Here is a 15,527-nt window from a genome sequence, read left to right as displayed (position 1 = left end):
ACATTCCCCTGCGGAAACTATTCAAATGATTCAGAAGGCTTTTGAGGACAATGCAATGAGTGCAGTGCAAATAAAAGTGTGGCACAAATGCTTCAAAGATGGTTGAGAATCTGTTGAAAGTGATCCATGTTCTGGAAGGCCTGCAACAAGCAGAACACCTGAGAATGTTAAACATGTATGGGCTTCAATGAACAAAGATTGATGACTGATGGTGCGAGAACTAGAAGCTGCTTTGGGGATTCCAAAAACTACTGTGTCTGAGATTTTGATACAGGATCTTGGCACGAAAGTTGTGGCAAAATTGGGTTTGTGGCTTCTGCTGTCAGACCAGAAGGAACATCGTGCTGCAGTTGCTAATGACTTGATTCAAACTGCTACCAATGAACCAGATTTCCTCAAGAAGGTCATAATCAGAGATGATTCATGGGTCTGTGGTTATCTGGAAACAAAGGCCAAGTTATCCCAATGGAAGTTGCCTGGTTCTCCATGCCCGAAGAAGGCACTGCAAATTCACAGCAAGATCAAGACCATGTTAAACTGTGTTTTTTTAATTTGGAAGGTGTTGTCCATCATGAGTACACCCATTCAGGCCAGACAATTAATAATGAGTACTACCTTAATGTTCTTCGTTGCTTGAGACATGCAGTACGATGAAAATAGTTGCATCTATAGGCAACTGGTGATTGGCAGCTTCATTATGACAAGTGCCAGCTCATGCATCACGTCTCTTGCAGTTTTTTGTTAAAACACCAAATCACTCAGGTAACTTAGCATCCCCTACAGCCCAGATTTGCTGCCCTGTGACCTCTGGCTTTTCCTAAAACTAAAATCACCTTTGAAAGGGAAGAGTTTCAGACCATGAGATTCAGTGAGTTCCCAAGATGCCTACTTTGAAGGGGACTGTGGTGTCATTGTCCTATGTACAATGTTCCTTGTCTCTTCTTCAATAAGTGTCTCTATTTTTCATATTACATGGTAGGATACATTCTGGATAGACCTTGTATATTAACTAATATCTTTGTAAACTGTGACTCACTAATGAAAAGTTACTGTTGTTCTTATTGTCATCATCATAAAACATAGGAGTTTCTAGGTCATGAATTGACTAAAATAAGGCTTCATTTATTATTATTTCTAGAGCTTGAGATGTTTCTACATAAGGTTTTTCATTTTTATTTTAAGCTTCAACAATTAAATGATTTAACTGATATTTAATGCGCATCTCCTATGTAGATATGCTTAGTTTTTTCTTGATAACTTGGGAGGGTCATCATTTATAAACATCCTTTAAGTACCATTCAGTAGTCTGGCAATGTCTTTAAGGGTTTTTTAGTGTGTAGATTTATGTACTGCTGAACTATATGAATCCAGACTGCTGTGCTGTTTTTCTTTCATCTCCTTTGCATAGTTTTCTGTTTACTTCTTTTATTTCTCAACCTTATATACATTTTTTATTGGCAGTTTTTGTATTATAGCTTTGCCGCTTGCTGTCTTATAAGACATAGTATAGAGACAAATACTTTAATTTCAAGTACATATTGTTGTTATTTATAGTCTAAATCCTGCCACTACTTTAATTAAAAAAGAAGTGGGCCCTGACTGGTGTGGTAACCCAGGTCCCTGTTTGGGGGCGTGCAAGAGGCAAATGATGTACAGTATTTGTTTTGTACATTGATGTTTCTCTTCCTCTCTTTCTCCCTCCTGTTCCCTCTCTCTAAAAATAAATAAATCTAAAAAAAAAGAATTGGGACACAGGCATATAAAAGAAACATTATTTGTTTAAGGAATGCTTTTGAATATATTATCCTTGAGGACTATGTTTTTAAGGTTGTAATACATAAATTTTGGAAGACAGCTGTTCAATAACAATATCATCTAAATTCTTTCAGAATCGTTCTGATTTTCAGTGTCAGCATCGATGGCAGAAAGTTTTAAATCCAGAATTGATAAAGGGTCCCTGGACTAAAGAAGAAGATCAGAGGGTAATTATGTTCATATTCTTTTTTTTTCCCACTGGGTAGGTAAATTAGCTTTTTTTCTTCCCAGTACATTATTTTGACACATAAAGTATACATTTAAATTACTTTGATTTTGTTCTCTGGGTGCTGCTTGCATAAGAATTGTTAGTTGTGTCTTGAAATGTAGTTTTAAATGAATTCAGTCGAACCAAGTTTATGTAGAATGAATTATACATGTAGAATTTTCGAGAGTTTGGTTTGTGGGAGTAAAAAATACCAGCAGCTTAGCACCTTGTTTAGAGCTTAGGTTAGTAAAATTTGGAGTTTAGTTTCTTTTTTGAAAATTGAGTTAACATTTTAAAAATAATTTTATTTTATCTGATAATATTATATGTAAGGAAGTCATTCTCAACTTTCCCTTTTGACCTGTAATGTGCCCCCAAATAAGACATATCAAAGCATCACATTTCCAAAGTGTTGGATAATTTAACCAAAGTTTAATATTTGTATTATGTAAGCTTTGTATTATGTAAGTCTGAGAAAAATGGGAGAATTTCTGTCCTCCACTTGGAATTACCCTTTAGTTCATATCCCTTATGGCATAAAAATTGTTAATGTAGTTGAAGAATTAGAGTATTTTTATTTCCACTCAAAAAAGTTACTTCATTAAGCTCAGAATTGATTTAATTTATTTGATGGCTAATGATAAGTTTTAAAATGTGTGAGCTAGATCCTTTCCGTTTGAGAAAGAAAGAAGTGAAAAGATAGTAAGTGTAGATCCTTCTTGTTTCCAAACTGCTTTATTTGGCTTCCAGCTGAAATTTCTGTTTTTTTAAAGATGTTAAGACTAGAAAATGCATAAGTCTCAACATTTTTACTGCTTTTAAATGAAAACTATTTAACTTACAAGTCACTTTAATTAGTGACTTTAATTAGTACCTTGTATTTTAAATAAGTTTGGGAATAATTTTTGAACTGGGCAAATACTGAAGCAGTATTTATTGGTAAAATTGTTTTTTAAGTTGTGGTAGCTTGGATTTAATGCATTTTTTAAAAAAGTATTTATGAGTTATGTTTTTAACATTCTGTCAAGGTAATGCTTTTTTAAACTTTGTTTTTCTGTTTCTTAGGTTATTGAATTAGTTCAGAAATATGGCCCAAAAAGATGGTCTTTAATTGCAAAACATTTAAAAGGAAGAATAGGCAAGCAGTGTAGAGAAAGGTGGCATAATCATCTGAATCCTGAGGTAAAGAAATCTTCCTGGACAGAAGAGGAGGACAGGATCATTTATGAAGCACATAAGCGGTTGGGAAATCGTTGGGCAGAAATTGCCAAACTACTTCCTGGAAGGTGCTTATATAAATGTATAAACATTTTTCTGTATTTAGACTTGATCTTTATTATGTTATTATTAAATATATTTGCAAGTACCCCATGACTTTTATTTTACTTATACTTAAAATTGAGACTACAATACAAGCAACCTTTTGGGACTATTTGTAATGTATATGGGGTAAGGGATATAATTACTTTTTAATGAAATATTTGATAGTAGTAATTTGTACAACAAAATGATAAGCCTTTGGGTTATGAACATTTGCTGCACTCCCCAAATTATGTTTACATATCAGTGCCAATCAGGCAGACAGTCTGTTTTCAAACTTGGTTGTAGTGGAATCTGAATCAAAGAGATTTCTTTTGTATTGGATTCTGTGCATAAGCCCAGAAAATAACAAATATACTGGCTGAAATAAACTATGAAAGTACATTAGAGAAAATACAATTTGTAATTAATTATGATATGATTCAAATCATGGGAACACCCATGTGGCTAAAGTATAGAAGTTCCCTCAGAGGCAGTGATGTGCTGTGTATACTATATGTCACACTGGTTCATATATTTTCTAGTAGTACAGTAGACCAACAACCTCTGGAAAATCTATACCTCATTTAGAAGATATGCTGTTTTTTTTATTGTTGTAATTTCTATTTGTATAGTACTTCACTGTTTATAAAATACTTTTATATATATTCTTAATTAATCTTCATAGACTTGTGAAATACACAGAGCAAACATTGCTGTTTTCATAGATAAAGAAATTAAAGCACAGTGTTAAGTTTTTTTTTTCAAGTTACTGAACCTGGTCTAGGAACTTTTGATGTTTTTAATCTCATACATCTTTTTACTGTCCATAGAACCTAGCCTCATACCTTGACATAAATTAGGTTCTCAGTAAATGTTTGTAGACTTTATGAAAGATGGAACTTATGTTACAAGTATCTGTAGATTGAGGATTTACATTTATATAAAGGAAAATTAGGTAAAAAGGGAATCCATGAACTTGTTTCCACAGGTATTTTGTTCTAGGAAGTGAAAAGGAGTGCTGGGATTCTGTAATTTGTGGTTGCTTTTCATAGCCATGTTTGTACCTGGCTTCAAGGTCTTTGTCCTCACCACGCCCTTAAACTGAAATGGTCTTTTTTTCTGTTCTTGTGTGGTTGGTTTATCCTTGTCATTCAGGTCTTAGCTTCACTGACACCTCCCAGAGGTCTTTCTGGACTGCCTAATCAAAATTGCCCTTTTTACTCATTTTTCTTGTCCTACTTTAATGATCTGCATTGCAGTGGTATCTTCCATATTATATATTTAGTTTTTTTGTTTTTCTCTTCTTCCTCCTTCCCTTCTGCCACACTTCCAATGAGAATGTAAATTCCATGAGAGAGGGACTTTGTCTTCTTTACTGCTATAACTCAAGTGCTTAGAACTGTGCCTGACACACAGTTTGTCTTTTTAATTAAACAAGTATCTAATTTTACATAAATGTTGTAAAATGCACTTTGTTCATTTTATACAGTATTAAAATTTGTTGAATCCTCTTTTTTAAAAAAATTACACACTTTCATTTTATAGGACTGATAATTCTATCAAAAACCATTGGAATTCTACTATGCGAAGAAAAGTGGAACAGGAGGGCTACTTACAAGATGGAATAAAATCTTCATCTAAACTTCAACACAAACCTTGTGCAACAATGGACCACTTGCAAACCCAGAATCAGTTTTACATACCTGTTCAGGCACATATTTTTAATACCTTTATTATTTCTAAAATTAAGTTGCTATATGGGAAGGTGTTTGGTTTCTTAATAGGACAAATACAACATATATTTAGGGGAATAGATATTTGAATTTCTGAGCTAGAAAAATATTCCATAACTGCTGTTAAATAATTAATGGAGGTTTATCTCTACTTGTTTTGATAAATATTTTGGGCACAAACTCATTAAAATGTTTCCTTTTATTGATATATGTAATTTTTACATGTAAAAATGTAATATGTACATTTCCTAGTAGTATCATTCTTTGAATCTTCGTTTATGATTCAAAGCTAATGATTTCTCTGCTTTAACATCTATTGTAATTTTTAGAAAATCTTTGTAGTTGTAGTATTCCTTATCCTTAAGATGTGTGTATATAAAATGGTTTAAAGGAGAACTTAGTAAAGTGTCGTTCAAGCCATCATTTTAGTAGGTGTGGTAAATAACTGGTTCTTTGACAGCATTGAATGTTGCTTCCCACTACTAACCAACCAGTTGAGTGACTTCAGTCTTCATTTAAAAATGCTCATTAGAGTAGAGATTACCCAAGTCCATAATGGGGCAGCTCTATTTTCTGTATAGTGCATTTTCCTACCTTTAAGCAATTAGTTTAGTAGGAGTTTTCATAAGGCTTGTTTTACATTTTCCTGTCTAGCTTTCTGTCATGCTGCTGCTGTTCATGTTGAGCAATTTGTGGTTCTTATCACAATGTAAAAATTAAGCCAGAACTTAATAGTACCTACCAAAAGACAAAATTTGGCTAGGTGTTAAGAATTTATGCTTAGAAAAAAAATTATCCTCAGTATGCCTCAGAATTGATTTTATTCCATTAAATGGACATTTTTAAAGACATATTTTTAAAAGAAAGTAATGACATCTTAATTTACAGATGGAAAGACATATGAAGACATAATAGTTATCTGCTTATACTCAACACCTGCAGGGGTGTCCAACCTGTAGCCCGTGGGCTGCACACGGCTCAAGGTGGCTATGAATGTGGCCCAACACAAAATCGTAATTTTTTTTTTTTGCTCATCAATTTCATTAGTGTTTGTGTATTTAATGTGTGGCCCAAGACAACTTTTTTTTTCCAGTGTGGCCAGACATGCCAAAAGGTTGGACACCCCTACCAGGTTTTTATTGTCTGTTTCTTTACATTTTTCTTTAGTGTCCTAGATTTCAGCAGCATAAACTGAAAAACCTATCTTAGAAAGTTTATTTAAATTTTTTAACTCATAGATAATTTTAAAAAAATTTGGGGGGCTAAGGGAGGGTTTAACAGTCTCAAGAAAACTATATTGGAAAGATAAGAAATGCACTTTAAGAATTATTTCCCTTATATTTAATAATAATTAAAAGATGTATATATTCATAGTTCAATTCATTTAACATACTAAAAAGATAATTCTAATTTTTACTTGGAAGAAAAAAAAGGATTGATTTGAAATACTGTCACAGATTTTAATGAAATATGTGAAAGATATATTTCTAATCCATTAGTTACCAAATTGATTGATAACTGATTCTAATCAGGTATTGTGAAAATTAAGTTTAATGTTAGAAGTTATGTATAATGATCCTATATTAGTGATTTAGGTAGTCAATTATGGGAAATATACTCTATCACACTTAGGTTTATTATATTTTAAGGTTTTAAGAAATACCTTCTCATATTTCTTTCCACCACTACACACTAAATTTGCATGCAACTTCAAAATTCTTAGTACAGATGCTTTAGAAAAGAAGAATAATTCTTAGTCTATTGTCAGAGTATTAAAAAGTACATGAGTAATTCTGATTTTTATCTAAGCAAGCAATATAAGAAACCTCTATTTTCATATCTTTCTACCCAGAGGTGGCCACGGGATGGTGGTAGGAGTAAGAGATACAAATGTTGAAAAATGTGCTTTAGTCCTATCTTTATGAATCTTCATAAGGACTAATCCCTTCTGCTAAAAGATAGGAACAAAATTACTTTGTCTTCTCCAGGAAATAGAGCAATCCTAATAGCAGATTTAAAAATACTTGGTGGATATTGTAGTTAATAGAGTAATTGGCTGATGAATCTAGGCCAGACAATTCTCACGTTTCATCTAGAAGGTAGATCTTTCCTGTGTTAAGACTTTTAATCAGACCCTAAGAACAGAGATGTACTTAGTAGATAAGAAACTATTGTTGGTATGAAAATATAAAGTTAACAAAAATACTTTCTGACTTTTTAATGTTCATATTTTATCAAGAGTTTTTGTGCTTTGTCTCAGATTTTAAAATGTTATATGTACAATATTAATGATATAATTACTTTTAGATTCCAGCTTATCAGTATGTGTCACCTGAAGGCAATTGTATAGAACATGTTCAGACTTCTGCCTTTATTCAGGTAACTATTTATAATAAAACAAGGGAAACCATTTCAGACATTTTTGAAAGTCTAATAGTGCCTGTTTCCTCATGTATAAAACTAGGACAAAAACAATACTATCTGTCCCACTTACTTTGTGTATGACAGCATTAAAGGAGAAAGTTTGTTAAGTGGGTTTGAGAAGCATACACTGCAAATGTAAAGTGGATGACACCACCGATAAGGTGGTTCTTTTATTTTCCAACTTAATGCATTTAGGTTGTGAATGGACATATTTTTGCTAAATTAGTTAAGAATGTGTACTAAAATTTAATAAATTGAAGAAGCATACTCCAGACACAAATTTTTAAATTGATATAGATGATGCAGTGTACATTTTTTATGTATTTATTTCCCCCAATTCTTTTCTGTTCTATTGTAAATATTTGCCATCACCTCTTTAGATTCCAGAAGGATTGTGATTTTTGGATACTTGGGATTTAGTAGTATTAAGCTTTAGAAAAAATAGATTTATATTGTGTAGAAGAAAATAAAAATTAGAACACTAATAATAAAGTAATTATATAAGTAGCCTGTTTTTTATTTAACTTATTTTAGCAACCCTTTGTTGATGAAGATCCTGATAAGGAGAAAAAAATAAAGGAACTTGAGTTGCTTCTTATGTCAGCTGAGAATGAAGTTAGAAGAAAGAGAGTTCCAGCGGTAAGAAATTAGGTTAAATGTTTAGATTTTATTGTTAGAATCTTTTATATGCTTTATAATTTTTCTTAGCATTGACTTTCATATGTCAACAAGTGGAAAACATATTCATTATGACTTAAGATTTTTATATAGACTAAAAAAATAGTCATTTTAATTTGCAACTTTAAGGTTACTTGATTTTTCTTAATTGTATCTTTTTCCATTACCATTTAGTCCCCTGATATCCCCCATAATTACCATACTGTTGTCTGTGTCCATGTGTCCTTTTTTCCTTTTTGCTCAGTTCCTCTACCCCTATCCTCCCCACTATTAACTGTCATCCTGCTATGAGTCTGTCTCCATTTTGCTTGTTAGTTCAGTTTGTTCATTAGATTCCACAAATGAGTGAAATCATATGGTATTTATCTTTCTCTGACTGACTTATTTCACTTAGCTCGATGTTCTCCAGGTCCATCCATACTGTCACAAAGGGTAAAACTTTCTTCTTTCTTACAGTAAAGTAGTATTCCATTGTGTAAATGTCCTTTACAGGTAGTTGTTTTATCCACTCATTTGCTGGTGGGCACTAGGGCTGCTTCCATATCTTGGCTATTGTAAATAATGCTGCAATGAACACAGGGGTGCTTCTGTTCTTTTAAATTAGTGTTTTGGGTTCCTTTGGCTATATTCCCAGAAGTGGGATCACTGGGTCAAAAGGCAGATCCATTTTAAATTTTTTAATATATCTCTATACTGCTTTCCACAGTGGCTATACCAGTGTGCATTTCCACCAGCTGTGCACTAGGGTTCCCCTTTCTCCACATCCTCACCAGCACTTGTTGTTTATTGATTTATTGATGATAGCCATTCTTACAGGTGTGAGATGATAGCTCATTGTGGTTTACTTTGCATTTGTCTGATGATTAGTGACATTGAGGATCTTTTCATATGTCTATTGACCATCTGTATGTCCTCTTTGGAGAAGTGTCTATTCAGGCCCTTTGCCCATTTTTAAATTTGGTTATTGGTTTATTTTTTTTTGGTGTTGAGTTTTGTAAGTTCTTTATAAATTTTGGATATTAACTCCTCATCAGGTGTATCTGTCAGTGTGTTCTCTTATTCTGTGGGTTGTGTTTTTATTTCATTGATGTTTTCCTTTGCTATGCAAAAAGTTTTTAGTTTGATGTAGTCCCTTTTTTTTATAGTTTAATGTATTTTAATAGCAAACTTACAGGAACAGCACAGAAGACAGACAACATTAAAAACATACTTGCATGTAGGACAACTCAGTTAGAAAAGTATAGTGAATGGATGGAATCTACTGTATGATAAAAATTCTCCAAACACCATTTAGTTGCCATCAATAAGAAATTTACTTGTTTTAAAAAAATCCAAATGCTGTCATTGTCCAGAAAAATTTAACAGGTTTATTTATATTGTTATAAAGTTGAACTGCTTAAAACTTGTTCACTGAAACACCTTGACTTGCATTAATGCTTTATGTCCCTGCATGTATATTTAAAAAATTCACACACAAATGAAAATGGAAAAATGGCAAATACCTGATTTCTGTCCCCTATTTTCCACTTGCAATCATATACTTAGGTACCTTTTTGACCACATGGAAAAAAAAAAATCTAACGTTCAGAACTACCAATAACAGGAAGAAGAGAATTTTTTTTTAAAGAATGAAATGTTTCCCATCATAGTGGATTCTTAAGCACGTTCTCCACGTATGCGGAATGCTAGCTTGGATGTCTTTTGGCATAATTGTTACACGTTTGGCATGGACAGCACACAGGTTGGTGTCTTCAAAAAGGCCAACCAGATAGGCTTCACTTGCCTCCTGCAAAGCACCAATAGCTGCACTCTGGAAGCGCAGATCTGTTTTGAAGTCCTGAGCAATTTCTCGCACCAGACGCTGGAAGGGAAGTTTGCCAATCAGAAGTTCAGTGGACTTCTGATAACGTCTAATTTCACGAAGTGCCACAGTACCAGGCCTGTAACGATGAGGTTTCTTCACCCCTCCAGTAGAGGGTGCACTCTTGTGAGTGGCTTTGGTAGCCAGTTGCTTCCTCGGTGCTTTACCACCGGTCGATTTGCGGGCAGTCTGCTTTGTAGAGCCATGGTATAGGGACCTCTTTACTTAACCCCCTTCTCCTTTGGCTGGAGCTTAGCGACCTGGAGGAGGTGCTGGCTTTAGAGAGCAACAGCGGCTGCAAACACACTGATGTAGTCCCATTTGTTTATTTTTTCTTTTGTTTCCGTTGCCTGGGGAAATATAGCTGATTGAATAATGCTACCAACAATATCCAAGATTTTGCTGCCTATGTTTTCTTCTACAGTTTTTATGATTTGGGCTCTGACATTCAAGTCTTTAATCCACTTTGAATTTATTCTTGTGTGTGGTGTAAGAAGGTGGTCCAGTTTCATTTTTATGCACATATCTGTCCAATTTCCCCAACACCATTTATTGAATAAACAATCTTTAATCCATTGTATGTGCTTGGTTTTTTTGTCAAATATTAATTGATTCTGAAGGTGCAGGTTTATTTTTTGGCTCTCCATTCTGTTCTGTTGATCTATATGTCTGTTTTTATGCCAGTACCATACTGTTTTGATTACTGCAGTCTTACAGTACAGTTTGGTATTAGGTAGTGTGATTCCTCCAACTGTTCTTTCTCAGTATTGCTGTTGCTCTGCAGGGCCTTTTGTGGTTCCATATAAATTTTTGAAACATTTTTTTCTAGTTCTGTAAAATACATCATTGGAATCTTCATAGAAATTGCACTGAATCTATAGATTACTTTGGATAGTATGGACATTTTAATAATGTTAATTTTTCTTACACATGAACTCAGTATGTGCTTCCACTTACTTGTATCCTCTTCAATTTCTTCAGTGTCTTATCATTTTCCAAGTACAGGTCTTTTACATCCTTGATTACGTCTATTCCTAGCTATTTTATTCTTTTTGAAGAAATTATGGATTTGATTGTTTTCATAATTTCCTTTTCTGTTTGTTATTGCCATATAAAAATGCTATGAAGAAAAATCACATTTAGATTTTATCCTCTCCAAAGAAATTTTTATGTGGATGTTGTTTTTTGTTACCAGGTGTGAAAACTATTGTCTAAGATTTGGTTGCTGAGAACTAGTAGTATTAAATTAGGATAAATGGTAATCATTCTAGCAAAGTTAAACAGGCTATTTTAGATGGATTAAGAGAAAAAAAAGTTTGTGCTTAAAGAAGTTTTAAAACTTTAATATCCTGAGACTTTTTACATTTAAGAAGGGTTTTCCTTGGTTTGGGGCTGAATGAGGCATGGAAACTACTATAGAATTACTAACCTGAGATCTTGAAATAGTATTATTAGGTAGTTGGTGATGTCTTTACACCATTAAAAAGAATATTAATAAAATGACATTTGTTAATTGTAATGGACAAGATATGTTCCATAGGAAGAGTAGTTTTTATTTTGAAACTATAAAAACCATGGGCAAATAGGAAGACCTGAAGAGTACTTATTTTACTTCTTTTTATTTTGTTTTTTGTTTTATTAAATATATTTTATTGATTAAGCTATTACAGTTGTCCCATTTTTTTCTCCCCTTTATTCCCCTCTGCCTTGTAACCCCCCTCCCAACATCATTCCCCCCTCCTTTAGTTCATGTCCATAGGTTGTACATTTAAGTTCTTTGACTTCTCCATTTCCCATACTATTCTTAACCTCCCCCTGTCTATTTTGTACTTAACATTTATGCTTCTTATTCCCTTTACCCTTCCCCCATTCTCTACCCCCACCCCCACTGATAATGTAGGTAACTGTCTCCTTTTCTCTTGCTTGTTTTAAGATTTTCTCCTTATCTTTAATCTTGGGTAATGTAATTATGGTGTGCCTTGGCGTGTGCTTCCTTGAGTCTAACTTTTTTGAAACTCTATGAGTTTCCTGGACTTTCTGTAAAGTCTCTTTCTGAAGTCTCTTTCATTCATCAGATTAGGGAAGTTCTCCTTCATTATGTTTTCAAATACGTTTTCAATTTTTTGCTCTTCCTTTTCTCCTTCTGGCACCTCTATGAGTCAGATGTTAGAACGTTTAAAATTGTCCTAGATGTTCCTAAGCCTCTCCTCATTTTTTTGAATTCTTGTTTCTTCATTCTGTTCTAGTTGAGTGTTTATTTCTTCCTTCTGCTCCAAACTGTTGATGTGAGTCTCGGTTCCTTCCCTTCACTGTTGGTTCCCTGTACATTTTCCTTTATTTCACTTTTTATAACCTTCACTTTTTCCTCTTTTTTGCGACCATACTCAACCATTTCTGTGAGCATCCTGATTACTAGTGTTTTGAACTCTGCATCTGGTAGGTTGGCTATCTCTTCATTGCATAGTTGTATTTTTTCTGGAGCTTTGATCTGTTCTTTCATGTGGGTCATATTTTTTTGTCTTTGTGCACCTGTTACATGGTAAGGGGAGGAGCCTTAGTTATTTGCCAGGGCAGGGCAACCCACATTGCTTCATTGTGACACTATCTGTGGGGGAGGGGCCAAAGAGGGAACAATGCTGCTTGTTCAGCTTTCTGTGGGCTTTCGGTCACTTCCTCTGCTACACACAAGCAAATTGAGCCCTTCTGGTGCTGATTCCAAAGTAGGTGGGTTTGTGTAAATTCTAGGACCCTGTGGGTCTCTCCAATAAACTCTCCTGTGAGCCTGGGAGTTTCTTCTGCCTCATCCCCCACAGGTTTTTTCAGTCACAGGTTTTGAGGCTTTATTTCCCTGTACTGGGACCCTGGGTTGCATGGTCTGTCTTACTCCCCAGTTGTTCTTCCCAGTTTATCTGCATGCAAATGTGGGATAGCCTGTAGCCTCCACCTTGCCCGGTCTGCCAGCTGCCAACTTGCATGCTCTGGTCCTCCAGCCACCACCTTGTCATACATCTTCTCAGCCCAAGCTGCTTGTCTCTGCCCCTCCTACCAGTCTGGATGAATGTTTCTTCTTTAACTCCTTGATTGTTGGACTTCCATATAGTTCGATTTTCTGGCAGTTCTGGTTATTTTATGTTTTTGAATTTGTTGTCCTTCTTTTGGTTGTGCAAGGAGGCAAAGTGTATCTAACTACGCTTCCCTCTTGGCCCTACTTTTTTTTTCTTTCTTTTTTTATTGTTGTTCGAATACAGTTGTCTTCATTTTCCTGCCACCACTTTTCCCTACCCCTCCCACCCCACCTCTCACCCTCCATCCTTCCCCACTTTGGCTTTGTCTATGGATTCTTTTATATGTTCCTTGATGACTTTTTCCCTTCTTTCCCCTTTTATCTCCCTCCCCCCTCCCCTCTGGTTACTGTCAATTTGCTCTTAATTTCTATGTCTCTGGTTATATTTTGCTTGCTTGTTTGTTTTGTTGATTAGGTTCCATTTATAGGTGAGATCATATGGTATTTGTCTTTCGCTACGTGGCTTACTTCACCTAGCATAATGCTCTCCAGTTCCATCCATGCTGTTGTGAAGGGTAGGATCTCCTTCTTTCTTTCTGTTGTGCAGTATTCCCTTGTGTAAATGTACCACAGGTTTTTGATCTACTCATTTACTGGTGGGCACCTAGGTTGCTTCCAGTACTTGGCTTTGGTAAATTGTGCTGTTATGAACATTGGGGTGCATAAGTTCTTTTGAATTAATGTTTCATGATTCTTAGGGTATAATCCCAGCAATGGAATTGCTGGGTCAAAAGGCAGTTCCATTTTTAGTTTTTTGAGGAAATTCCACACTGTTTTCCATAGTGGCTGAACCAGTCTGCATTCCTACCAACAATGTACTAGGGTTCCCTTTTCTCCACAACCTCACCAGCACATATTATTTGTTGATTTATTTATGATGACCATTCTGACAGGTATGAAGTGGTATCTCATTGTGGTTTTAGTTTGCATCTCTCTGATGGCTAGTGATGCTGAGCATCCTTTCACATATCTCTGGGCTCTCTGTATGTCCTCCTTGGAGCAGTGTCTGTTCAGGTCCTTTTCCCATTTTTTAATTGGGTTGTTTGTCTTTCTGGAGTGGAATTGTGTGAGTTCTTTATATATTCTGGAGGTCATACCCTTGTCTGATATGTCATTGGCAAATATATTTTCATATACAGTTGGTTCCCTTTTCATTTTGCTGATGTTTTCTTTAGTCATGGAGAAACTTTTTATTTTGATAAAGTCTCATTTGTTTATTCTTTCCTCTATGTCCCTTGCTCTAGGGGACATATCAGTGAAAATATTGATGTGTGGAATATCTGAGATTTCCCTCCCTATGTCCTCCTCTAGGACTTTTATGATGTTGTGACTTATATTTAAGTCTTTTACCTATCTTGAGTTTATTTTTGTGTATAGTGTAAGTTGGTGGTTGAGTTTCATTTTTTTGCATGTGGCTGTCTAGATCTCCCAACACCATTTGTTGAAGAGGCTATTTTTACTCCATTTTATGCTTCTGCCCCCTTTGTCGAATTTTAATTGACCATAGAAACTTGGGTTTATTTCTGGGTTCTCTATTCTGTTCCATTGATCTATGTGTCTGTTCTTATGCCGGTACTAGACTGTTTTGATTACAGTGGCTTTGTAATATAGTACAGTGTCAGGTGTGGTGATGCCTTCTACTTTGTTGTTCTTTCTCAAAATTGCTGTGGCTCTTTGGGATTGTTCATGGTTCCATATTAATTTTTGAAATGCTTGTTCTATGTCTGTGAAACGTGTCATTGGTATTTTAATAGGGATTGCGTTGAATCTATAAATTGCTTTGGGTAGTATGGACAGTTTGATGATGTTAATTGTCCCAGTCCATAAACACAGTATATACTGTGTGTTTTTTTATTTGTATCTTCCTTAATTTCTTTTTTCAGTGTTGTATAGTTTTCTGAGTACAGGTCTTTTACTTCCTTGGTTAGGTTTATTCCTAGGTACTTTATTTTTCTTGTTGCTATAGCAAATGGGATTTTTTTCCTGATTTCTGTTCCTGATATTTCATTATCAGTGTACAAAAATGCCTTTGATTATTTTTCAGATTGTAGCCTATCATTTTTAACCTAATAGGAAAATATAGCTAGCTAAAAGAGTTGGCATTTTGCATTAAAAAGGAGAAAGTATATTTTTAAAAAGAATTTGCTATCTGAAATCCACTCTCATAAAGATCTGTTTTTTAAAAAAATATTTTATTTGTTTTTAGAGAGAGTGGAAGGGAAGGAGAAAGAGAAACATCAATGTGTGGTTGTCTCTTGCACACCCCCCACCAGGGACCTGGCCCACAACCCAGGCATGTGCCCTGACTGGGAATCACACCGGCGACCCTTTGGTTCGCAAGTCAGCACTCAATCCACTCAGATACGCCAGCCAAGGCCAAGATCTGGTTTATAAGGAGACTGGAAATTCCTGATTCTAGAGGAAATTTGCTACACCCAGCAA

At 34.8% G+C, this 15,527-nt stretch overlaps 1 protein-coding gene and 1 pseudogene across 4 annotated transcripts in view; one reads left to right on the top strand and one right to left on the bottom strand.

The window, feature by feature from the left end:
* Positions 1–15,527, top strand: part of MYBL1 (MYB proto-oncogene like 1) — a 41,797-nt gene that overhangs the window by 13,545 nt on the left and 12,725 nt on the right. For all 4 annotated transcript variants that reach the window (XM_045861129.1, XM_045861127.1, XM_045861128.1 and 1 more), the window contains exons 4-8: positions 1,890–1,982; positions 3,089–3,309; positions 4,871–5,036; positions 7,366–7,437; positions 8,017–8,121. In XM_045861129.1, the coding sequence (XP_045717085.1) occupies positions 1,890–1,982; positions 3,089–3,309; positions 4,871–5,036; positions 7,366–7,437; positions 8,017–8,121 (657 nt within the window). The remainder of the gene's footprint in view (positions 1–1,889; positions 1,983–3,088; positions 3,310–4,870; positions 5,037–7,365; positions 7,438–8,016; positions 8,122–15,527) is intronic.
* On the bottom strand, positions 9,802–13,030 carry LOC123833210 (annotated as a pseudogene).

Source organism: Phyllostomus hastatus, unplaced genomic scaffold, assembly GCF_019186645.2.
Source record: "Phyllostomus hastatus isolate PE091 unplaced genomic scaffold, TTU_PhHast_1.1 phas_scaffold_21, whole genome shotgun sequence".
NCBI lineage: Eukaryota > Metazoa > Chordata > Mammalia > Chiroptera > Phyllostomidae > Phyllostomus > Phyllostomus hastatus.
This window is presented reverse-complemented; position numbering and strand designations above follow the sequence as displayed.